Raw genomic sequence first — 25,276 nt, 5'->3', positions numbered from 1 at the left:
AACTTCTGTGTTACATCACACACAATGCTGGCTCCATAGCCACATTGCTCAGTAAATATTTGATTGATTAATAAGGGAGACAGGGCAAATTAGACCTTGGATTCCTTGAGAGTTGAAGGTATAAATATCAGTTACCGTAAAATTCTGTGTACCCGTGCGTGTTCTGCAAATAGTTGTTGACTGACAAGTCTTGTTGACCAAGGACTCTCAGGTATTTGAGGGTGAAAGTTTGACCTGTTTCAAGCAGTGACTAAATAATAAGGTCAGAGGATTAACCAAATAATTCGAACACCTCTGAGTTCCATATGAGCTGTGTAGGGGGAGACAGAGGGGTTCCTTAGGGAAGAGGTGCCGTCTCTTTCAGGTACTACTACATAATTACCGCTTACTCGTTTAACCAGCAGCTGTACCCAGAGATATAGTACAGCCACCAGGCAGAAGAGGCATGGTGCTTCTTGCCTCAGTGGCCATCCTGAGAGAAAAATGAAAGTATGTTTAAAAAAGAATTAAAAAAAAGATAGCTGTCGTTGACTCTGACTCATGGCATCCCCATGTGTGTCAGAGTTGAACTGCACTCCATAGGGTATTCACTGGCTGATTTTTCAGAAGTAGATCACTGGGCCTGTCTTTGAGGTGTCTCTGGATGGACTCGAACCAGCAACCCTTCAGTTAACAGCTGAGCGCATTAACACTTTGTACCACCCAGGGACTCCAAAAGTATATCAGGTGTATTTAATGAAGTGATGATACTCTTGGTTTGGAGGTTTGGGCCAGTTCGATTACTGAGGTATCATGGCTGGTGTGATTCGGGTGGTCCTCCTGAGTCTTTGAGTTGGACTCCCTTTCTTTCCCCATCTTTACTCTTGGCATTATGAAATTTGAAATCCTTTAGGGAGGGAGGGGTCGATAGGTTGAAAGATTATTGGGAAATTTTACTCATGGAAATGATGGAGTCACACCTAATGCAGCTGGCAAATAACACTTCACAAGGAATCCCAAAAAGAGATTGATGTGGTTGACAGAATGTGGGTTTGACCGATCTAAGCTTAAATTTTGACTCTCCTGATTGACAGCCAGAAAGTGGACTTTGTACATAGTTTCTTAACTTTGTGAGCTTCAGAGATGGTGCCTCCTGGTGAGGAGGGCTTGAGGATGAAGTAAGATGATGATATATGTGAAGCGGCTTGTTTCTTTAGTACATGGTGGCCATTCAGTAAATTCCAGCATCACTTCCTTTCAGTTTCCCTCCCGAGTATTATCAGTTTCTCAGCTACTTACACAACATGTTCTAGGGGGCAGAAATGACCCAAGAAGATTGGATTGAGTAAATTGGATTCCAGGTTTTTTGTCATTGGCATGTCTTTTTGTAACAGGGCAGCAAGATATAAATATAATTGCTCGTTTATTTACACATATGGAGGTAATCTGCTTTTAATATAGCTTTTAGAACAGAAATGATTATACATATTATATGGCTCTCGAGATCATAAGGTTCAGAATTGTGACATTTTTTCTTGTACTACAAAACACTGTCTTGTTCAAAATATAAAAATACATCAACTAAGGCCACCTCCCCAACCCCACCCCCCCGACACATCCACTTTCCTCCAGAAAGACTTAAAAATGGCTGTGCATCTCTGTCCTAATAATTTTTACAAAATGAATTGTTAGATACTATCAAAAATTATAATTAAATGTGTGTACCAAACTAATGAACAAAATAGCATTTATTTGATAAATCCTCCCTGAGTCCTCTTATCTATTCAGATGAATTAGCAAGGTTCCACTCAATACGCAATTGGAGTGACAACATAGTTTAATTTCAGTGTAAGCTGAAAACGGACTTTTTCCCTCATCTGCTACTTACATGAGACTTACAGGAATAGTACGAAACTATTCCATTAAAGCCACAGTACTGGTAATTGTATTATGGGATATGGCATGTGAAAGCGAAAACAAAGATTTCAGGTTTATGGGTGGCGGGTTGCTCACAGTTTAGCAATCTTTCTCTGTGGTATTTGGGTTGTTGTTTTTTTTTTTTTTTAAATAAATCAAGGTTTTCAAAATGGGAACAGTGCCCTGACACGTGGTAAACACACCAGAGTATTTGCTGACTGACTGAATTACTAGTGGGCTTATATTGTACTTGGAATCTAATTTTCTGTTATACCTCATAAATTACAATAGCCAGACCTTAAATTGTGAATTCAAGGTCTAGTCCCATCTAGTGAGACATTGAAAACTTGGAGAAGGTGTTGTAAAGAGTGAAGAGATGAGCATGACATACAGAGCTGGGCCTCTCAGAGAGAGTGAATGAAGAGGTGGGAAGGCCAAGGACCAACGGTCTTTAAATATGCTGGATTTTCATTGAAAACCAAATAAAATAATGACTCAGGTGCACGCGTCTTAAAAGGAGAGTGACTCGAAAGTGCCTGAATTGTTTGAAGTCTAGTTCTGTTAGAAAATAAGTTTAACATATCCAAAACCAAATTTAAACATTTTCCATAGCTGTCTTATTTTCTCTGCTCCATGTCCCTTGAAGAGCTGTTGTTAGCTTTTCATGACTTCACATGCTATGTGTGTACAAACTGTGTGTGTGTGTGTGTGATGGGGAGAGTGCACCCCAAACCCTCTGCCTCCAGCCCTCTGTGTACAGTTCTTTGTGGGCGCCTTAGCAAGGCATCTTCCACATGTGTTATTTTCACTTAAATCTGTTACCGTCAAGTCAATTCCGACTCATAGTGACCCTGTGCAGCAGAGTGGAACTGCCCCATAAGGTTTCCAAGGAGTGGCTGGTGGATTCAAACTGCCAACCTTTTGGTTAGCATCCAAGCTCTTAACCGTTGCGCCACCAGGGCTCCATTTACTTCTTAAACTCATTATTTTCAGAAAGTATTTCCCCAGACTAGGTCTTCCTCCCAGTTGTCCCATTTTTGTAACTGCTAGTACCTGTTGTTTCCTGAGCTCTGAAACTCTGTTATTACTGGCTCCCTCCTCATATCTTATTAGTTAACTCCTCTACAGAGTCTTATATTCACTGTTACTTCTAGCTTGTCATCCTTCCCCTTGCCTGTTTGAGTTCCCCCATTACCTCTTACCTAGATTATTAGAATAACTGTCTCTTATTCCTCCAATTCATCCTATTTTTTGCTATCTAGTTGTTTATTTTTTTTCCGCTAATGGCCTTATTCCAATGTCACACCAATCTTTCCCTCCAAAAATCCCCCAGTGAGTTCTGTCTGTGAAATCCCAGGCTGGTGTTTTAGACCCTCCCTGTATAGCATTATATCCTGCTGGTGGCTCTCTTTGAGACTGCCCTGCCCAGGCTCCTCCAAACCTTAGTGTAGAATTCCTGTTGAATAAATGAATCCCTAGGTTAAAACCAGCCCAGGTATTTCCCAGGTCATTTCACCTTACCCCTTCATAACCCTTGTCCTTTGCTATTCTTGCCACCTGGAATGCTTTTTCCATCTCTGTTACTCCATGGTAAAGCCCTTTAGTTCTTTACAACTCATCTCTAATACCATGTCTTGTGAAATATAAGTTTTGTCTTTCATTTTTGAACATGGCAGAACCTTACACCTTTCATCTTCCATCTGTTATTGTAGTCACTTCTGTGCTTTCTTACCATACTTAGTGGATTAGAAGCCACGTGTGGGCAAGGCCAGTGCCTTACTTGGTTTTGTATGGTTAAGAGTTCAGTCTGCTTAACCAAAAGGTTGGCAGTTCGAATCCATCAGCCACTGCTTGGAAACCTTATGGGGCAGTTTTGTCTGTCCTGTAGGATCGCTATGAGTCAGAATCGACTAGACTGCACACAACAACAGAATAATATTTGCTTCAGAGTACGTAGTAGGTAGTTAACATGTATTGATGCATTTAATTGGCTAGAAAGAGAATAGTCCTTCGAGCCTGAGGTTTCTGTGATTTCTAGAAATGTTGGCTTGCATTATACATTCCAGTACTCTTTGCTAGTTATACATCAAAGAGCTTGTTGAAATCCAATAATATGTATTAAAGCTTTTTTCTTTCCAATCTTGAGAATGTTTCATGTATACTTACAGCAGACAGAGGGCCACATTGTGTCCTTACTGCAAGTAGGCTCTTGAAATTCTTGACCTTTTTTAAGGAAGCTCCAGGAACATAGTAGGTGCTCACAGTGGTTTTTGTTGAGTGAAGAATGTCATCTTGAAAACCTGAAAGAAATTGTTTGTCTGGTTTCTTAGCTATTTAAATTCTCAAGGCTCTTTAAAAACCGTTTAGCGATTCTAGAGGGGAGAGAAGGATGCCTTTTCAAATAAATTATCATTAAAAATGTACACCACCATCTAAACTTGGAATAACCTTCCTTTCCCTTCCTTTAAGATTTAGTCTTCGTGACCTCTTAATTGCTAAATCAATTATCCTTTCTCTCAGTCATCATCCCTCAGGATCTCAGCCTTTTTCTAAGAATATTACCGCCTTCCCTCCCTTAGCCAAACTGAAACCTGGTGCTCTCCTGAGATCACCCTTCACCCACAGCCCTCTAAGTGGCAACTTTGTTTAATTCACATTTCACAATCCTCAGGGCCAGTGGTAGGCTTGATAAAGGCTGTGGCCGCCCCTAGTCCATCTCTTCCAGATCTTAACTCCTCCACCCTTTTCTGAAAATCCTACACCTTTCAGGCTGGTGCCATTTGAATCTCTTCCTCCTCACCTTGTTGGGACATTCCCTCAGTTTATTAAAAACTTGGACACGTGGCCTCTAGGGTCTTTCTTACTCCACTCAGAGCCTGTCATCACCCTGGGTAACTTTGATATCCACAAGGACAATCCTCCAGTCACATCATCTCAGTTCTTGGACCACCTCATCTCTAATGCATTTCTCGACCTCACTTACCTGTTTACAAGCTCAGAGAGAAGACCTTGCCTTACCCCTAACTGTATCCCCTCCAAAGTCCAGGTATTCCATCTCCCTACCTCCTCTGCCTCCACCCAGCCTGAGTGACCTTTTGAATTGCAGAGCCATTCCCAACTTTCTCACTATTTCCCTGGCCCCAGCCACCAGCTTCTCCCCCAGATTACTGCAATCACCACCTATTCGTTTTCCTTCTTCCATTTTGCTGCTTAAAATTCATTCTTCACCCAACAAGTAAAATGATCACTTGAAAACGTTGAGTCATTTCACTGCGTTGCATAAGTCTCCAGTGGCTTCCTGTTCTACTCAGAATAATATTCACATCTCTTATCATGGCCTGTGAGGCCCCCATATCCTGTCACTCTCCACCAAATGCACACTGGCCCTCTGTCTTAGTTCTGCCTCAGGGCCTTTGCATGTCCTATTCCCACCACCTGGCACATTCTCCCCTTGATATGTGCAAGGCCTGTATCCTTCATTCAGGCCTCTGCTCTCACGTGCCTCCTCTTGACTCTTTGGTCTGAGACCATTATTTCTGTGTGTGTGTCTTCCCACTGTCTGAGGTTACTCATTTATCTGTTATGTACCATGTTTTCCTGTCTAGAGTATAAGATCTGGGAAGGCAGGGACTTGGTCTGTCTTGTTCACTCTAATTCCTAGCATTTAGCACATTTTAGGCATCTAATAAATACTGGCTGAATAAGTGGATGATAAACGTGCTCTCTCGCCCTGACCTTCGTATTTGTCATACTCCTCCTCATACCGTTTTCCTGTCTTTTTCCTAGGTAATTAATGGCCCCTTTTTTTTTCTTACCCATTTTTATATTGCTGCTCTATTGTCATTTTCCCTTTCTTTCTTGAGCAGCACCAAGTTCCCAGAGTAGTAGAACTTCCACTGTCCATAGCACTGACGGCACAACATTTTTATATTTAGTTGTACAAATACGCCACTGATGAACCTTTCGCTCTGCCGAGTGCCTACCCTCTACCCCCCGCTGAGTGTAACTTTGGGAGAACAGAGGCTGTGTGGGTTTCTTTCTTGCCCTTGAATCCTCAGGGCTTAGCACAGGGCCTGGCACACTGGGGTACTCAAGAAATTATGTGTTGAATGGATGAATCTCTTAATAACTCGTCATGGGTTGGACCGTCTTCTCCCACTTTCCACTTGCTCCCCCAGCTCCGCCCCCGCCGCCCCGATTATTTATTTCTCTGACTGTTCTTGCTAAAGAGCCTTTAAATATAAGCATTTTCTTTGATTCTGCTTCTGGTCTACTTCTTACTGCCTGATCTGCTCCAGGATGGTTTTTTTTTGTTGTTGTTCTTTGTTAGCTTAACTATGACTTCTTTGTGGATGACCACAGCTTGGTTTTTCTAACCTGACCTCTCTCCTAGATCACGGTGCTCTACTTCCCCTTGCCATTTGGATTGCCATCTGCCCGCAAATTCAAGAACACCAAACCCTTTACATCCCCATGTGTGTACCTTCACTTAGACTCCCTCTCACCTTCACTAATGCAGTACTGTCTGCCTCATTCCCTGGGTTCGAAGCCTGAGAGTCCTTCTCAGTGACCCCCTCTCCCATGTCACACACCCCGTGGGTCTCCCAGTCCCATTGATTTTAGCAAAGAAATGGACCCAGCGTTTCTCAACTTCCAACCTCTGTCCCCCTCAGTAACTGATATACGACTTTGTTTTCTACAACCTAGTTCTGAGCCTTTCTCCTTAATCTAGAGAAAGTAAAATCCCACCAGTCTGGCTCTCCTGCCGTCCACAACCACACGCAGGCTTCATCCTTTCTGGGAACATCAGGTGACTGATAATCGCCTCTCAGTAATGGGTTGAATTTTGATGAATGTGACTAGCCTGTCGATTTTTGCATTAGGGAACCATGAATTGTTTTAATTTGGTTCTAAAACTTCCCTGCAGTGTGGTCCGAGCGTCTCCTTTATACCCCCACAAACGCTTTCTCTTGGTATGCCTTTCATAAACTTCTCCCCATAAACAGAGCACATTCCAAAGCTTCCTGCCACAGTAGAATGACATAATTTCCAAAGCAGGCCCATAATTTCCAAGACAGCCCCAGCTCCCTCCCACCCACCGCTGATATCTCCTGCCTCCAGGAACCTGGCAGGCGTCACTGGAGCCTCCCTTGTGGTCCCGCCTGACTTCAATATCCTAAAAATAGAGATGAGTTCTGTGAGGGTGAAGCTCTGCCTTAAGTTGCTCTTTAGAACCAAATGATTTCACAACCTGAGGGGCTTTCCCTGGAAATGAGTTGGAGATGGAGCCGCTGATAGGTATTCACAGGTGGGCCTTTGGGGCAGCCACATAGTACGTTTTCTCTTAGCCTTCTAATTCCATTTGGAATTACTAGGATTTGTGATTGTCAAGGCAAATCAAGGTGTTTTAAAAAAAAAAAAGATAAAACTCTATTTTTGCCTGCCTGGCATTTTTAACATTTAGGCCTACAGACTCTGGAGTCCTTAAAGCTTCATAATTTTGGCTTATTTTTAGGAAGTCAGTTGATTGGAGTGATTTGCTCTATAAGCAGAATCTCATCGCAGGCCCCTGAATCACTCCAGATAGAAGGCGATGCAAGTCTGTAGAGAACCTCCAAAGCAGTAGTAGGTCCCATACTTGTTACTGCTTATCTTATTTCTCTCCAGAGCTCTGTGAGGTGTTGGTAGCGTTCTTCCCATTTTAGAGATTAGAGCCAAGGTTCAGAGAGGTTAAGTAACTACCAATGTCACACAGTAGCTGGGAGAGTGAGCCTCTCTCTCTGTGTGAAAATTGTGTTTCTTCCCCTGTGCTTGATTGCAGGTCTTAAGTGGAACTGACAGTGTGTTATTTTTCATCACATTACAATGAACAGTCGAGTAGCTTCTTTACATTCCCTTTTCCTCTTTTTTTCCCCCTTTCTGCTGCCTTAGAGCCTATTCCTTCCATGTTAGTGCAGATGGTCAGATGCAGCCTGTCCCCTTCCCCCCCGACGCCCTCATTGGACCTGGAATCCCCCGGCACGCTCGCCAGATCAACACGCTGAACCATGGGGAGGTGGTGTGTGCCGTGACCATCAGCAACCCCACGCGGCACGTGTACACGGGTGGGAAGGGCTGTGTCAAGGTCTGGGACATCAGCCACCCTGGCAACAAGAGCCCTGTCTCTCAGCTCGACTGCCTGGTGAGTAAACAAAAATACATAAACTCATTCCTTCCTTCAGAAAAGGGGAAGAGAGACAGGTAGGAGGAAGGAAGGGGAGGTGTCAGTGAGAGAACAGTATGTAAGAGCAATACCACAGGGCTGGTCACAAGTTGGTAGTTGGTCTTGGTGGTTTGTGGTTTTTCACTTAGAGAAATAAAGGACCAAGGAGGAAGACTGTCTTCTTTCGGATCCTTCAGACAGAGTGACCCCCTTCTTCATGTGCAGTGTGTTCCAAAACAATTTTCGTTCACTTGCCCGGTGAATGGGAAAAGGAAGCCACTTGTCTTCCTAGACTAAACCGGTTGCGGCGGAGTAAGTTCTAACTCGTGGCAGCCCCATGTGTGTCAGAGAAGAACTGGGCTCCGTGAGATTTGCAAGGGCTGATTTTTAAGAAGTAGATCTCCAGGCTTTCTTGAGCGGCACCTCTGGGTGGATTTGAAACTCCAGCCTTTTTGATTAACAATTAGCTGTTTATACCACCCAAGGTCTCTGTTTCCTAGACTAAATCTGACACAGGAGTTTAAGAAAACTAAGAGCCCACATAATGGTGTCTATGAGAGTGTACTTAAGCACCATAATCTATTCCACATGAAGAGTAACTTAATACTTCACGTGAGGAACACTCGATATTCCCTTAGACATTTTGTTAATATTTATCCTTGAGTTATTTAGGAAATTTCAGTTTGGTTTTCTTATACCAGCAGTGGAATATTGCTGGGAGGAATTTTTTTTTCCCCCCCTGTCACTTAACACTCCTTGATTAACTCTTACCTCCATTTGACGCTGATTTAATCAAACCCACAGTGCCTTTTTAGTCAGGTCAGGCAATGCCACGCAGAAGGAACAGACTCCAGAGGTCTTCAACCTCCTGACACCTTCTTGGCAGCAGTAGCGTAACTTTCCACAGCAGAGTCAAGCACGCCAGCGCTCCCAGTGTTGAGGCTCCAGGATTGTGGGAGTGCCTGCCTTAGTGTACGTGTGTGTCTGGTGTATGCAGATGCCTCCGGCAATTGATGACTAAACAAAGCTTTTAATTTGGTATGTGTTGTAGGGGGTGGGTCTAGATCTTTGCATTTTGATGCTAATTAAGATTAAATATCGAAGTATTAAATTCCGAAGATCAAGTTTAAGTACTTACCTAATTTCATGTAATTTTCCAGTATTAATCCACTTTATCATTGTCATAAGCATAAATGGCTCATTAAAACCAGGAGGGAACACAATACTTTTATGGATTTCTGCCCTCACATTAATGCTGTTTTCCTTTCCTCATGAGTAATCTCTTGATGGTTTTTGTCTTCACAGAACAGGGATAACTACATCCGTTCCTGCAGATTGCTCCCTGATGGACGCACCCTAATTGTTGGAGGGGAAGCCAGCACTCTATCCATTTGGGACCTGGCGGCTCCAACTCCACGGATCAAGGCGGAGTTGACGTCCTCGGCTCCTGCCTGCTACGCCCTGGCCATCAGCCCTGACTCCAAGGTCTGCTTCTCGTGCTGCAGCGACGGCAACATTGCAGTGTGGGACCTGCACAACCAGACGCTGGTGAGGTGGGTCTGCAGGATCTGTTCCCAGGTTGTGAGGCGGAGCAGATTTTACCACAGTGTGCCACAGTGCTGTGTGTGTGCTTGTCTAAGAGAGGAAATATAATTGTCTGATTGTTAGTTGTTAAGAGCAGGTCCAAACACATTATAAATGTAAAATCTTGTTTCCTGAACTATTCAAACTTTATAAAACGAGGGTTTTTTTTTTTTTTTTTTCTCCCCCAGACATTATTCTAAGCACCTTCAATGTGGTTAAAAAAAGTGAGATCAGTTTGGCACTATTAACGTATGTCAGGTTCCAGTGGTCTCTTGGGCTTGTTTAAAACCAGTGGCCATTGAGTTGATTCCAAGTCACAGCGACCTCAGCTGTGCTCCATAGGGTTTTCAGTGGGTGATTTTTTGGAAGTAGATCACCAGCCTTTTCTTCTGAGGTGCCTGAAATGCACCGTGTCTCTGCTTGCTGCCACCATCATTGTCGATATTTCCTTGCTGAGACGATACTTAGAGCACAGCACTGCGCCAGGTGCCGTGGGTATCAGCGTGTTCGTTCATTCAACAAATACTTACTGAGCACCTGCCATGGGCCCAGGGACCGTGTTGGGTGTTCCTCATTCTGAAAATGGTCTAGATTACCTTTCACCCCACCATTAAGGATATATAAACCTAACTATGATGTCTGTTTAGAAATGAGATTGAATAGGATCAATAGTGGTAGGTAAATCCCTGTAAGGAGTCTCCAGAGGTCGACACATAAGACAGCAGGAAGCAAGAGGTGTGATCAGGTAAGGACGGTGTGAGAAGATTGTAGTCAAATCTAACGTCAAGTCAAGGTGAGCGTATAAAGAGAAGAGACCTGTACTATCTGTCTGTGAGATACATTGTAGGACTGAACTTTCTCTCTCTTTATATATGTGTATATATAGATTCCAAGACCAAAATAATCCCTCCTTTTCTTCTCCCTTTTGGAATGGCTGTCATGAGGAGCTGCCTGTAATCCCTTCAGCTCCCCCAGTGTCTTTTGCACATTTTCCCAGGAGCGATTCCTGGGGCGGCTGTATCACTGAGTTTCATTTCATGTGCCTGCACTTGAGAGCCTGGTCTTTCTGCCGTGCACAGCTGCCCACGGTGGTGGTGCTGCTTGCTGGCGTAATTTGTTCCGCAGCTCCCCGGGCCCACCCCTGGCTCCGTGCAGGGGAAGATACTCCTGACCTTTCTTAAACTCTCTTTTCTTCCATAGCACAGTGAGAATAGGCCTCCGAATGTATCTTTGGTTAGCTCACATGCTTGTAGGCGTGTGTTTTTTTTTGGTTTATTTCGGTTGGAGCTGTTTTTCCATCCGTGATATCAGTCAGGTTTTCAGTGTCAGAGTAATTTGAAGAACTACCCAACTATTCAAAAAGAAAGAAAAGCACAGGAAATTCAGCATCTCAGTTAAACTCTAATTCAGGATCTCTCTCATCAAAAACCAAAGTGGTCTGCAAATACAGTCTGTGATGAAATTGGTCACTGGGGAAGTCTGAATTGAGTTCAACTGAAAACTCGCTTTTCAAGGACTTTCCCCCCATTTTGGCACTTGCAGGCAATTCCAGGGCCACACAGACGGAGCCAGCTGTATTGACATTTCTAACGATGGCACCAAGCTCTGGACGGGCGGTTTGGACAACACGGTCAGATCCTGGGACCTGCGTGAGGGGCGGCAGCTGCAGCAGCATGACTTCACTTCCCAGGTTTGGTCCACACACCTGTGACATTGTAGAAGATGGATTTTGTAGCATATATGATGTACTAAAAGGCCACGTGTATTGAAGTCATACTAGATAACTATGAAAAAATCTGTGATTTTCTGTCTGAATTTTGTGTTATTTAAGGATATTGATATATTTATATTAGTATATTTTATTAAGTATAAAATATATTTTATCTTATATTTTTTTAATGGATAGAAATGTCATTTATTACAAGCTTTTAGAAGGTTTTTATTTCAAAGACCGTTACTCTATGCGTGTATTTGGATTTTACACAGTCGATGAGTAAATTATTTTGTGGAGATGTGTCTTGTTACTTTTGGGCTTTAGTTTCTTCCTCTAAAATTCACATTGTCTTGATTTCTTTCATAATTTAAATAGTATCCCCAGAAGAACCATTGGCCTCTGGCTAAAGCGACTGTGTTCTCTGTAGCCAGCATCACTATTACCTGATTTAATTCTAGATCTTCTCTCTTGGCTACTGTCCAACCGGAGAGTGGCTCGCGGTGGGGATGGAGAACAGTAACGTGGAAGTGCTGCATGTCACTAAGCCCGACAAATACCAGTTACATCTTCATGAGAGCTGTGTGCTGTCACTCAAGTTTGCCCACTGTGGTAAGCAAGCGCCTCCTGTCCGTTTTCTGTCAACCAGAGTTGTTCCTCTTTTCTACCCTCTCCGTTAAGAGACTTTCCAAGTCAGGTGCTTTAGTTCATTCACTTGTCCTTCTTGTGAATAGCATCATTTCCTTACACGTGCCTTCTCCCTAATGCTGTGTAATTTTCTGGCACGTATCCACTTTGTCACTGTCGTTTAAGTGTAAATGACTCATTACATCTAAGAGGGTCGGCTTTTATTTTGAAGTGAAAGAAAGCTCTGTTACAAATGCATCTTCTGTCAGTATTTTGATGCCCTGTAAAGCCAGTTTTGGGTGTCTGACAGAGTAACACAGACAGACCTAATTCGAAACCTTCTTCCTGTAGGGAAATGGTTTGTAAGCACTGGAAAGGACAACCTTCTGAACGCCTGGAGAACACCTTATGGGGCCAGTATATTCCAGGTAACATTTGCGCGTTCAGCTGCCTGGTATTGCCTCCTCACTGTGGGTCAGTTGTTTCGCCAAGCTCTCCGTGTGTCTTCTTATGTGAGTAATGCACACCTGGGACCTGGAATGTCAGAACTGGTGTTATTCACGTCGTGCAGAGAAGAAAACTGGGCCTGCGAGAGGTTAAGTGTCATGGCCACCAAGTCACAGAGCTGGGGTTCACCTCCAATTCTTTCTGACCCTAAGCCTGGGCTGTGTCCATTGCTGTGTTCACCAGCTCCTCATCCTGGGGTCCATTATCACTCACTAGACTATGGATTTGTGTCTTCTGTGTTCTGATTGGTTTTTGTTTTTTTGTGTGTTTTTTTTAATTTTTATGTTTTCAACTTGAAAACAAGTTGTTTAAATATTCTTAGTAGTATTTTTTGAACACTTTCTTCAAAGAAGAGTGGTAGCTGGAAAAAATCAGTAAATTTTGATTAATTTTACAAATTGTGTTCTTTCTACCTTAATGGAATTTGGTATAGTTTGTGAAATTATTTGTAGAAGGACCAAATTGTGGACAAAAACTATATATTGAGTGAAGATATCATGTATGATGATCACTGGGACAAAAATAGGTGATTCCTGCTATCACGAAGCTTGAGTTGAGTGTGCTGTTTTTCCTGTTGTGGTTCACAACCTTTCAGACTGTCCTACCCAGCATTTTTTAAAAAAGTAGAATAAGCATTGGTATGCATCTTTCATAGTAGTTCAAAGTATTATGTATATGGGGTTATAAAGTAAAATGTGTTTCTTCATATTGGTTACAATCAAAAAAGTCTGAGAAACAGTGGTACATGTCATACTTTTTTTTTAAGTATTATTCAGAGTCCTGGTTAAAATCATGTGTTTTTTTTTTTTTTTTTTAACTCATATCTGTGTTTATTCCTTTTTTAAAAAAAGGTCAGTTAAGTATTGTTCTAGTACTAACTGCTTTCTTCTTTACTGTTGTAGGAATAGTCTTGGATTCACTCTCTAAAATAATTATTTGATAAAGAGTGGTGAACTGTGATTTCTGTTTTATGAGCGTGGTTCGGTTCAAAGTTAACATTGAACTGTCATATTTATTGTACGTGAACATGGTATCCAAAAGTCTAAGTGTGGTGCATTTTTTTAAACTACTGAGACCTTTCCCCTTGCAAGTTTGAATTCTGTTTTTACACAGGGAAATTGGGCTTTTTACTAGGAATAATTTTTTGTATTCCGTATCTCAAAATAACAGTGTATAATGCCTTTTCTCATATATTACCTCACTTAAATTCTGCAGCAACCCTCTGAGGTGGAAGGCAGGTAAATGTCTCTACCTGTATACTTTTAAAAGGAAACTGAGGCTCAGAGAGGCCAAGTGGTGTGTTGGGAGTTTCACAGCTCGACCTGAATTCAAGGTCAAGGGTTTTTAATACTAAAAACACCCTGCTCTTAACTGTCTGGAGAAAAGAATTTGAAAACGGGCCTTACTTGACCAGTAAAAGGGCTCTTAGCACTGACTTTTTCACCTACCCCATGTCCCAGGGCAGGAGGCTCCAGGTTTAGCACAGTCCTGTCTGGTGACCCAGACTATACGGTGAGACGCACTTGCGAGTGGACCCAGCCCTGCCATTTCAGGGACACACTGCTACTACCTTTCCCCATTTGGAGCTCATATTTGGCCAGTTGAGTGTGTTGTGTGTTTTTGCTCCCAGTCTTCCAGTCCTGCCCCTCGGTGCTCATGGGTTTTTTTTCCATATTTAACATTTTTCTTCATGTGTTTTTCTCTTAGTCCAAAGAATCCTCATCGGTGCTTAGCTGTGACATCTCTGTGGATGACAAATACATTGTCACCGGCTCTGGGGATAAGAAGGCCACGGTCTATGAAGTTATTTATTAAGGACAAATCTTCATGTGAACTGGACTCCTCCTTGTAGCACTTTGCTCTGTCATCCTCCCCCCTACCCCTGCATCTAAAACCAAGGATTCCAAGTACTCATTGCGGTTGTGGAGTTTAATCCCCTTCCCTAACCTCACTTCCTGTTCGCTATTGAATTGTGAATACTCATTAAGAACCTGTGATACCAAACCTTCAGCTGTCTACTTGGAAGAACATGGGATAGGCATACTTAACAGTGAACGGAATCTTTAATTATGTATTATATCTGTAATATATTTATTTTGTTTAAAGAAGGCTTTCTAACAATGACTGACTAAATAAAGCTGTCTGCTCCTGCATTGATAATGAAGACGTGTCATATTTGATACCCCTCCTCCCCCCTTTTTTTGGCAAAGGAGGGGAAAGGAAGGTTTAAAATAATTGATTAAAAAAAATGTCACTAAATGTAGACTAATGGCTGTATAGAGATGTGAAATGTATAATTACACATGAAGCAATATGTTGCTGCGATGTTAAGTTTTTAGGTTTTTTGTTTTTACGTTTTTTGTTTTTTACTTATTTTAAAGAAGTTTGGGAACTTGGCTGAATAATTAGAACATGACAGCTCAAGTCATATTCATCTGCGTCTCTTTGGACAAGTTTAACCATATATCTATAGCTTTAATAATATTCTCGAAAAATAATTGGATTTTTTTTCTTTTTTTTAATTCCCTTATCGACAAGTGTCTTTGTAATATGTTTTTAATTTCTTTTTTTATTGTATTATAGACAGATGAACAAATTAATTGGCCTCAAAGAGACAACTTAATCCCTCCTGGATATTTTTGCCATGTTTCTTTGCCAAGGGAGACGTGTACCTTTGGGCAGTTTTTGTCGTTCTAAGAAATTAGGGGCTGTTTTTTTGGCATGTTCTTTGGGAACTGCACAGATAAGGGGGACGATTCCTACCACTGTGCAAGCCAAGTCTTTTACAAAACAAGGAGAGCAGAGGAGGATTTGCAAGGACCTCCCTCTGGAAAACAGGAAGAATGGACTCTCACCTGGGATGAGAACTTGCTTTCTTTACCTCCGGTTCTTTCCGTGTCTTAGTTGGATGTCCCTGATATGGACACAGACGGTGCCGTTGTGCCAGAAACATCGTGTTATCTTTTACGTTGTTGTTGTTGCTGTTAAACTATGACATGTGACTCCCTTTTTTATTATTATTTTTTGTTTGAATGCTTTAAAAACCTTTTAAGTCTGTGGATCTGCTGATGTACAGTGCCTTTGCTGCTATGGATCAAAATCAAAAGAACCGTGTAGATAAACTTTATTGTACAAGTAGAAAATTACTTAATTTCTTACTAGCAACGGATGGATGCTGCAAGTTGAAATGGACTGTCCATTGACGTTCCTAATGTGGTAGCAGAAAAAAAAAATGGTGTCTTAAGTGCTTAGTGTTTGATGTCATTAACAGTTTCGTAAAACTCTACAGTGTAGAAAGATTTTGATACTAAACTGTGCGTTGTACATAGTTCTAATGCATTGTATTGACCACCAGTACTTCTATAATGGTAGATTGTTCGTTGCATTCAGACTTTTAAGCATTAAACGTAAATAACTTCTAGTATGCTTATTTTTCTAATTCTTTGTTTTGGTGGCTTTAGTTTTTTTTTTTCTTTTTTTTTTTATCTTTGGCCCTGCAGTCCCTATGTATTAAATACGATGGGTTTTATTCAAGGGAGATTGGTGTTAAAGCAATGTGGTTTTTTTATTGTTGCTGTTTTACTTTCACTGGAGAACAGCTGGAAGGGATAAGAGATAGACGTTATCAGTGACGGAAGTTGCTACCAAATATTTATTGAGTAGCTTATTCATTTGTAAAAATACTGTCTTCCAAAATGTTTTCATGTCGCTTAAAACCTTGATGCTTTAGTGTTATGCTGTCCAGTATGGTTACCACTTGCCATTTGTTGCTGTTGAAATTCATTTAACTTCATTAAAAGTAAAGAAAATCAGGAATTCAGCTCATCAGTCACACTAACTATATTTCAAGTGTTCAGTAGCAACATATGGCCAAAGGCTGTATTTGACAGCACACAGACACAGAACATTTCCATCATCACAGAAGGTTCTGTTGGATCAGCTCTGCTTTACAGTCGGCCTGTGGGATACCATTTCCATCTTTTCGGGTCGAGGACACATTTCCAGTGTAACATACCAAAAGCCTTTGAAAGCATCAGGCCCTTTTAGCTGCTGTTTTTTGGGTGTGTGAAGATTCAGTATAAAGAGGAGCTTAAGTTCTAAATTCCTAGAACTCAAAAACCTGACATAAGGATGCATTGGGTGGGTAGGAGGGCAGTGGGGATTGGGAAGCACCATCGAGGTCCAGATTCCATGATGGACTGGAAGAGATGATTGGCCCTGTAGGTCTTGAGGAAGTTAAGAGTTCAGCAGTGCTTATCATTTGGAAGCAGCACCTCAAGTGTGTTAGGAGTGTTGCTACCAAGTCTGTTAAAGCCAGCGGAAAGATTAAAAATCACAGTAAATACACAGATAAGTGATCTCAAAGGTGCATCTTGGGGCAGGATGGTTGGGGGTGGAAATAGAATTAGGATCTGCTCTGTTGGGAGGACTGTGCTGGCTTCTTTTATATGTTAGTCACCTCTGCATGATCACCTCAGATCTTCACAACCCAGGTTCCTATATGGTTCCAGAGACTTAGAAAGCCAAAGGAAAAGCAGGTCTGAAAAAGGTACTTGAGTGTATCTACACCACACAGGGAAACCGTGGCACGTAGGTGGGGAGGGGCAGTGGTTAGCCCAGATAAGACGTACAGAGATAGACTTATGAACTGATGCAGTGGACCAGGCTTTGAATGTTAGAACGCCTGATACTGGGTGGCTTTGAAGAGGGGAAGGTGGTGATGCATTGCAGAGCAGTATCTGCAGGACCTGGACGGTGGCATCACTGTTCTCTGCTGAGAGCTCCAATTCCATGCCTCATGTGGCACATGTGGGAGTCTGCCTTATCTCATACCTTCTCCACACCTCTTGCCCCAGAGCATTCTTTTTCCCTCTGGTGCCCAGCATGGTGCTTGGCGTATAGTAAACCAAAACCAGTTACCCACAAGTCTGTTCCAACTTATGGCTACCCCATGTGTGTCAGAGTAGGACTGTGCTCCAAAGGGTTTTCAGTGGGTCATTTTTCGACAGTAGATCACCAGACCTTTCTTCCAAGTTACCTCCTTAAGAAGTAGAGGTTCAAAAAAGAGGCACGGATCTGTAAAAATGTGAAGACACTCTTGATCAGCCAAGTGCATAAACCGTTTGTACCACCCTGGGACTCTGGTGTAATTACTTAGAATGTTTGCTCAATTGGGGGGAGGGTCAGCATAGAAATACAAATTCTTTTCGTTTTTCAAGTATTCTTACCTCAATTTCTACGTATTCTTGTTAAAGCTTTTTAAAAGGTTATAGAGCTTTGGAGTAGAAGAGAAAAATCATTTTGACACCAGTATGACACATGTTTACTATGTTAACATCTCAAGGGAGGAAGTGCCTGCCCCAAGGAGTTAAAATTTCTGTTTGTTGCCTGATATAGCTCAAGTGTGTGTTGCCTTTTCTCTTTAGAGAAATCCTAAACATTGGATGTTGAACTGGATTAAAAAAAAAAAAAAGAGAGAGATGAATGTGTAAGTCAACCTAACTTAGAAAAATCAATGGGCATCTCCTTTCACTGCCAAGGTTTTCACAGATGAGATTTTTATATCTTTGATGGAAACCTCAAGCATGGCTTGAACTGCTCAGAAGTCTTGGTGGTGGTGATGTTTCAGTTATAATTTTAAAAGTAATTGCTTAAACTTAGCTCTTACTTTTGCCGCATTTTTTGCCCAAAGTATGCTCTTGCAGAATCAGAAAAAAAAAACAAAGACAGAAATCACACAGAAACAGGGAATACTTAGTTCTCATCCAGGAGCAGAGTGGTAAGGACTGGAAGACTGACTGACTTAGAACTACCAAGACAGCAGAAAGAAACCCAGGTTGTAGAAACCATCAAGATCTTCCTAGGATGGGCAGATCAAGAGTATCTTTACATTTTTACAGATACACGCCTCTTTTTTGAACCTCTGTTTCTTAAGGTGGCTTCATGGACAGTGAGCTGAGAGAGGTCCAGCCTTTTCCTGGAGGAGCTGAGAATCTAGTCGCAACCCCAAACATCTGTAAGTGGTTGGACTCACGCAGCTATGGGCTATCCAGAAACTCAGTTTCAAGCCATCTCACCCAGCCCTGAAATCCTGGGACACAGCTGAGAGTGGGGGGGAGGTTGATCTCCCACAGCCAGAAGGCGGTGCTCTGGACTGGCTCTGTGAACACTTATGTTTTCCTACTGGGACCCTATGTGAGCAGCATCAGCCATACGCTCAGGTGTCAATTTGGCTCCTTCACGCATGCCTTATCCTGGACCTACTGGCAATGAAGCTGTGTAGCACAGAAGTGAATGGTCAACTTAGGGTATTTGCCGATTCATATTGTTCGTATTTGTAAGGAAATTTGTTCTGAGATTCCTCACCTAGCATTAAGTAAGCAATTATAAAGAAGTTGGTATTAAAAAAAAAAAAAGGTATTCAGTATTCTTGGATGCCCTTATCTTTTGGAACTACCCAGCTTCTGGGCAGCCTGCTGAGTGGTTTTCAGCGAGAGCTTTGGGTCCTGCTGCCCCTCACTTCTCATCTGAGCCTCAGCAGTAGAAGCAGCATCTAGCAACAACCCTTTTTTCTCAGGGAGTGTTATATTTGCGTTTTGGTTGAAACTTCCCTTCAGATAGACAATAGAAATGGATTCCCCACCCCCCCCTTTGGCATCCCTGAGCACATCAGAAAACCTCTCGTGTATTAGAGCATTTTAACAGCAGTCCTGTCATAATGGTAGAAAGACTTCTATTGCAAACTGCAGTGACCATTGTTTTCATTTTCTTTGCGCTTTTGGCAGCTGGGGACAGAACCATGCGGGTCCCGGCTAGGAATTGGCAGGGGAGCTGGACTTGAGAATGTTTAACTCTCCCCAGGGAAAGGACATTCTCAGCTGGGACCTTAGGTATTTGGCCTGCAGAGAAAGAGTTCCCACAGGGCTGCCATTCGTCCAGGGGAAAACGAGCCCAAGTGTTCTCACGAAAGTTGTCCCGTTTGATCTCACACAGGCCTGGACAGGATGGAAGCTAGAATCTTGAATCTACACAAAGGAGAACAAAGCATCAGAGAAAAAAAGTGATTTACCCAAACTCCCTATCTCCCGAGGGGCATGGGCAGACTTGGAGCCCAAGGCTTCCAACTTGAGACAGTCCAGACTTCAGTTTGCATGGCACGGCTGTTGTTAGGTGCTGTCAAGTCACCTAACATACTCGTAATGATCCTGTGTACAACAGAACAAATCGCTGCTCAGTCCTGTGCCACAGCAACGTGCAAGCCACCACAGTACAACAGACAGACAATGGTGGCGTAGCATGGCCGACTCCAACAAAAAAACAGGAAGGGAGAGTTGAAGACATCTCTACCTCAAGGCTCTTTGCACCTCCATTTCATGCAAATTAATTGGCTTGAGGTTTTGGCATCTTAGAACCTCTGGAAAACTCCTTAAATCAGTCACAAATTGTCTTTCTATTTTCTGGGATGTGTGTGGCTACCGTGGACTGAAAGCAGTAAAAAAAAAAATTACCCACTCCCCTGTTAGGATAGTCTACTGCATGCTTCCCTTATCTCTCTGCTTTCAGGCAGGCAGCCGCCTCATGAAAGCCACGTTGTGAGTAAGAAAGAACATTCAGAATTAAAGTTTACTTTGGGAGAAGACAGACTCGTAAATGTCATGCTTTTATTTGACGAGCTCAGCAAAATACACACCCACATGCTCATGAAGGTACTTGTGAGGTGTTTGGGTTTTGAGAACTTAAGAGTAAATTTTGGAACTCTGAGTAGGTAGAGTCCAAACTAGTGCCCAAATGGTTTTTAATGGCCCAGCGTGTCTCTGTAGATTTACATAGCAGTTGGCCATTGGCAAATCTCAACTTCACAACCTTTTCTGAAAGAAACAGCCGTGCTTGGTCCCCTGGTCATAGCTTGTGTCATGTGGTAGAAAACAGGAACTGGGCTAGGGAGATTTTTTTAATCTTGTGAAATAGCAAGAGAATGAAGGAGTTAGCAGTAGGGGCTAAGAGTCAAAGGTAGAATGCTACAGGCATTGTGATCTTAAGGGCTCCAGGAAGGAAAAGTCAGGCAGAGCAAGTGCTCTTCCCCCTCACAGGGGCCAACAGCCAGAGCGACAGGGAGTGAGACACCAGTAGGAAAAACCACCAGGATGGAGGGAGATCTCGGGACCGAACGCCAGGCATCAAGCAGAACTTCCCTTAGGTTAGCTTCCCGCTTGAAGAATGTCAGTTGGATGCTTTTTTTGCTCCAGAAGATTTTGGCGTAAATACTTCTTAAACACTCATTAGGTCAAGTTTTATTACATGTACCAAACGCAGAGAAGCCTGGTACTACTGAGGACAAATACCACCCCCAGAGGCCTGTTGGTCTTTCCCAGATAAAGTTTCTGGACTACTTGAAGAAATCATCTATTAAACCTTGTTCTTAAACCTCCATCAGGTATCCGTAACCCCTTTTGTTTTGCCTTCAAAGAGTCAATCAGTGTTAATGAAATGTGATTTCAGATTTTATGGCAGGGTCAGGAAGCTGAAAGTTAGGGTTTTCACACTGATGGTTAGTGAGCTGCACATCTTTAACGAGTTGATTGAATCTTGGCTCACAGTGACTTCATGTGTGTCATAGAGTAGTAGATCTGTGCGCCATAGGGTTTTCAATACCTGATTTTTCAAAAGTAGATCGCCAGGCCTTTCTTCCAAGGCACCTCTGGGCAGACTTGAACCTCCAACCTTTTGGGTAGTAGCCGAGCACGTTAACCTTTTGGACCACACAGGAGGTCCTGCACATCTTTTACTGTGATCAGGTTGAGCAGGTGTCCTGACCAGACACAAGAAGGTGCTTAAAGTTACTTTGAGAACAAAGACCTCAGTTCACAGACACTTGTTCCTGAGGGATGGTCTTAGAAACAAAGCCTAAAGTACCCTTAGCGAGAATTTTTGTGGTGACTCGGGCTGACTAAAAGTGGAAGGTTTTAGCTCCAATCCCTAAGGGGTGGAGTTCAACATTTATGAGAATCCCCCTTGCTTTCACATGGAGAGGCACCACCTGAAGTGGTTGGCCTGGGCAGACAGCTGTTTTGCAGGCTTGCTGGTGTTTGGAGGCAGCGTCGCCTTGAACCAGGAGCTACCAAACAAGATTCAAATTCAGCTCCTTTAGACTTTTGGGGGACATTTCCACCTCCTGCCATTTTGGTTTTGTTTTTCAGTTAGTCTTTTCCTTGCCAAAGTTTTGTTTTTGCACCATTTACCAAGAACAGCATGGTGGTGTCTTTGCCATGTTACATGCTGTTAGGCTTTTAAAACTGATGGAAACTTAAAATCTGACCACAGACCTGCAGGGGGGATAAGGTAAGGCAAGTTTGTGTTGCTAAAGCTTATGAAGTTTGTCTTTTTAAACATTTTTAAGTTTTCCCATTTTTGCTACAGATGATTTTGTTGCATTGTGACTTATTTCAGTCATCTGGCATTTTCTGGGAATGAATTAATAAATTATTTAATTTTCCAGGTAACTGAAATTTGCTCTTTTAAGAACCAAGCCTTTAAAAATTTTTTTTCTTTTTATTATTATTGTATTTTAGATAAAGGTTTACAGAACAAACTAGCTTCTAATTAAACACACATATTGTTTTATGACATCGGTTGCCAACCCCACGACATGCCAACACTCTCCGCTTCTTGTCCTTGGGTTCCCTACTACCAACTTTGGTGTCGCCTCCTGCCTTCTGGTCCTTGCCCCTGGGCTGGTGTGCCCCTTTAGTCTTGTTTATGAGTCTGTCTAATCTTTGGGTGAAGGGTGAACCTTGGGAGTGGCCTCATGACTGAGCTAAAAGGGTGTCCGGGGGGCCATACTCTCAGGGATTCTCCGGTCTCTGTCAGCCCAGTAAGTCTGGTCTTTTTTTCTTTTAACTCTTTTACGGAAAAACATCCTGATGCATTGTACTCTCCACTGCCTTTAATTCCTTTCAAAAAATCACTTGCTATTGACCCACATGTGCCAGAGTAGAACTGTGCTCCATAGGAATGCTCGATGGCTGATTTTTTGGAAGTAGATTGCCAGTCCTTTCTTCTGAGGCACCTCTGGGTGGACTCAAACTTCTGACATTTGGGTTAGCAGTCGATCATGTTAATACCGTTTGCACCACTCAGGGATTTAGGAATACAGATGGGGTTCTAGAAAGGTAATATAGTGCTTACGCATATAGTGCACCCTACCCCATCAGCACCCTATAATCCAACACATTAATATTTCTGAGACAAAATACGTGAATGTTCACACTAAATGGGGTAAATGCATAATTGGTTCCCTCAGGTCAGTTTTGCCTCAAGTAAGTTACGAAAAAACCTTCTTGGCTTTCTTGGAATTTTGATTTGGAATTGAGCAGAAGGCATTTATGTGTGTGTAGTCTTACCACGTCCACTTTACAGATGAGTGACCAGATCCACAGAGGTTAGCAACTTGATCAAGAGTGAGTGACAGAAGCTTGCTCAGTCGGATGCCAAAACCAGTGTCCCTCACCGCTGCCCACTGTTAGTGTGTCGTCTAGTCCTCTGTGGATCAAGGCTGCAGAAATTGTTCTGTGGTTCCCTCAATTATGCTGCTCGGTCTCCCATATACTATTCCTATAGAATCTCTGGGTCCCTTCTTCTAATCGATCACTGTTCATTTATTTTTATCATTAGGCCCAAGCAAAATTCCACGTTGTTTTTGTTTAGTTGCCGTCATGTCGGCGCAAACTTGTGGCAACCTTCTGTCTAACAGAACAAAATGTTGCCCAGTCCTGCGCCATCTGCAGGATCGTCGGTATGTTTGAGCCATTGTTGCTGCTGCGGTTATCGGTCCACCTCATGAGAGTTTCTCTGGTTTTCACTGACCCTTTGCTTTACTAAACATGGTGTTCTTTTCTAGGGATGGATCTTTCCTGATAATTTGTCCAAAGTAACCGAGTCAAAGTCTCGCCATCCTCACATCTAAGGAGCATTCTGGTTGTATTTCTTTTCAAATTGTTTTTATTCTTTTGGGAAAATTAGACAGTGAGACCCTACATATCGCAAAATTCCATATTTAATCCTTAAACAAACTGGGGCATGGCCTTTGCTTACGGACAATGTCCTTGGCTCTGAAGAGCTTGCTTCTTGATTTGATGCTATTTTCTATGTGATGGAAAGTCTGATCTCCAGACAAGATACATTGTTAAAAACAGTAATGATGACAATATAATAATAATAATAATTTGACATCAAGAATACTTTTCAAAGTTCTGATTGGAAATGTCCTAATCTAGGTTTATATTTTTATGTCTTCCAATCTTCAAACTGGTGTTAGCTTTTTTTAAATTTTGTGTTAATATTTTGATAAAACTGTTTTGTTCTGGCCTTGTTTTCTTTTTTGAAAAGCACTTTGTAACATGTGCAATTGCCTTGTTTGAAAGATGGGGCACGTGGGAAGATTTTCTTTGATTACTAGTGTCTCTCTTGATTCATGAGCTCATAAAGGCCCATCCAGGGTGGTTACAACAGAATTGTTTACAGTCATGTTAAAATTGCACAGAGGTAACAGGAGGCCCTGCTCACAGGATAGATTGATGGGCTGGTGGTGAAGGACACGGGTTTCTTGAAATCCTGGGAGCAAGTATCCTGGGCACACAAAGGCATTTTGATCTATTGCTCAAGTTTGGGGACAGTGATTATGTACTCTGAGTGCTTAATATCCCATACCTGTGTTAGGGAAGGCCTATTCTTTCCACCTTCCAAGAACAGAACTCTTAGGGAATTTAGTGAGATGACTGTGTAGAGTTTTCATTAAGATCTCATCGGAGAACCTAAACCAATTTAGTTACCACCTGAATTGCTTTCCTGTTAAAAACTAGGGCTGCCAGAGCTGGTGCAGGATGCATTGCTATTTAGAGGAGTGCTTAACTGGTTGCCTTGAGAAGTGGCCTGCTGTCCCTGAGTGGCGCAAACGGTTAATCACTCGACTATAAGCTGAAAGGTTGATGGTTCGAACGTACCCACCTAGAGACGCCTTGGAAGAAGGGCCTGGCGATCTGTTTTCCAAAGATTACAGCCTTGAAAGCCCTATGGAACAGTTCTACTCTGCACACATGGGGTCACCGTGAGTCAAAATCGCCTCGAGGGCAACTAACAAAAACATGATGGTTTTAAGTGAGGAGCATTTTAGGGATGTTGCAAAACTAATATCCTGTCTATCTGTGATCATTGAAAAATTTTTTCTGAACTTTCCGACAGTCCAGAGAGGTATCACTTATGTCCGGGATTGAGTGCTGACACATTACCCACTTCATTCTGTCTTTGGAGATAACAACTGTATATAGTGCCAGTGGCTGGCACCACGGGCAGGTAATAAATGTTAGTGCTTCCCCTGGTTCATCCAACTCCCTTCAGATTCAATGGCTTGTGTGGTGTCTGACGGTGGCTGGATCTGAAATGGGGTGCCAGAGCAATAGGTTGGCCAGGCATTCCTCTCTCTTCTTATAGTCTTAGGGGCTCTCCACATGAGCTAATCTGGGCTTACTCACAATATGGCAGCCTTAGGGCAGTTGGACTGGTTACAGGGCAGCTGATGGCTCAAATTCAGGTGTTGCAGTAAGCAACATGGAAGTTACTTCCCCTTTGATGACCTAGCCTAGCGATACATTGTGTCACGTCTGTCATCCATATTCAAGAGCAAGGAGCGTGAATCCCTCTCTTTGATGGGAGGAGTGTCAACATCACATTGTAAGGAGAGCATGTGGCATAGG

At 42.5% G+C, this 25,276-nt stretch overlaps 1 protein-coding gene across 8 annotated transcripts in view; it reads left to right on the top strand.

The window, feature by feature from the left end:
* Positions 1-14,853, top strand: part of LOC100656101 (transducin-like enhancer protein 4) — a 162,763-nt gene extending 147,910 nt beyond the window's left edge. For all 8 annotated transcript variants that reach the window (XM_064291201.1, XM_064291200.1, XM_064291199.1 and 5 more), the window contains 6 exons: positions 7,828-8,077; positions 9,404-9,651; positions 11,225-11,372; positions 11,855-12,005; positions 12,372-12,448; positions 14,235-14,853. In XM_064291201.1, coding sequence (XP_064147271.1) covers positions 7,828-8,077; positions 9,404-9,651; positions 11,225-11,372; positions 11,855-12,005; positions 12,372-12,448; positions 14,235-14,342 — 982 coding nt within the window. In that variant the 3' untranslated portion in view covers positions 14,343-14,853. The remainder of the gene's footprint in view (positions 1-7,827; positions 8,078-9,403; positions 9,652-11,224; positions 11,373-11,854; positions 12,006-12,371; positions 12,449-14,234) is intronic.
* The last annotated feature ends 10,423 nt before the right edge of the window (positions 14,854-25,276 follow it).

This window comes from Loxodonta africana, chromosome 9 (genome assembly GCF_030014295.1).
Source record: "Loxodonta africana isolate mLoxAfr1 chromosome 9, mLoxAfr1.hap2, whole genome shotgun sequence".
Taxonomy (NCBI): domain Eukaryota; kingdom Metazoa; phylum Chordata; class Mammalia; order Proboscidea; family Elephantidae; genus Loxodonta; species Loxodonta africana.
This window is presented reverse-complemented; position numbering and strand designations above follow the sequence as displayed.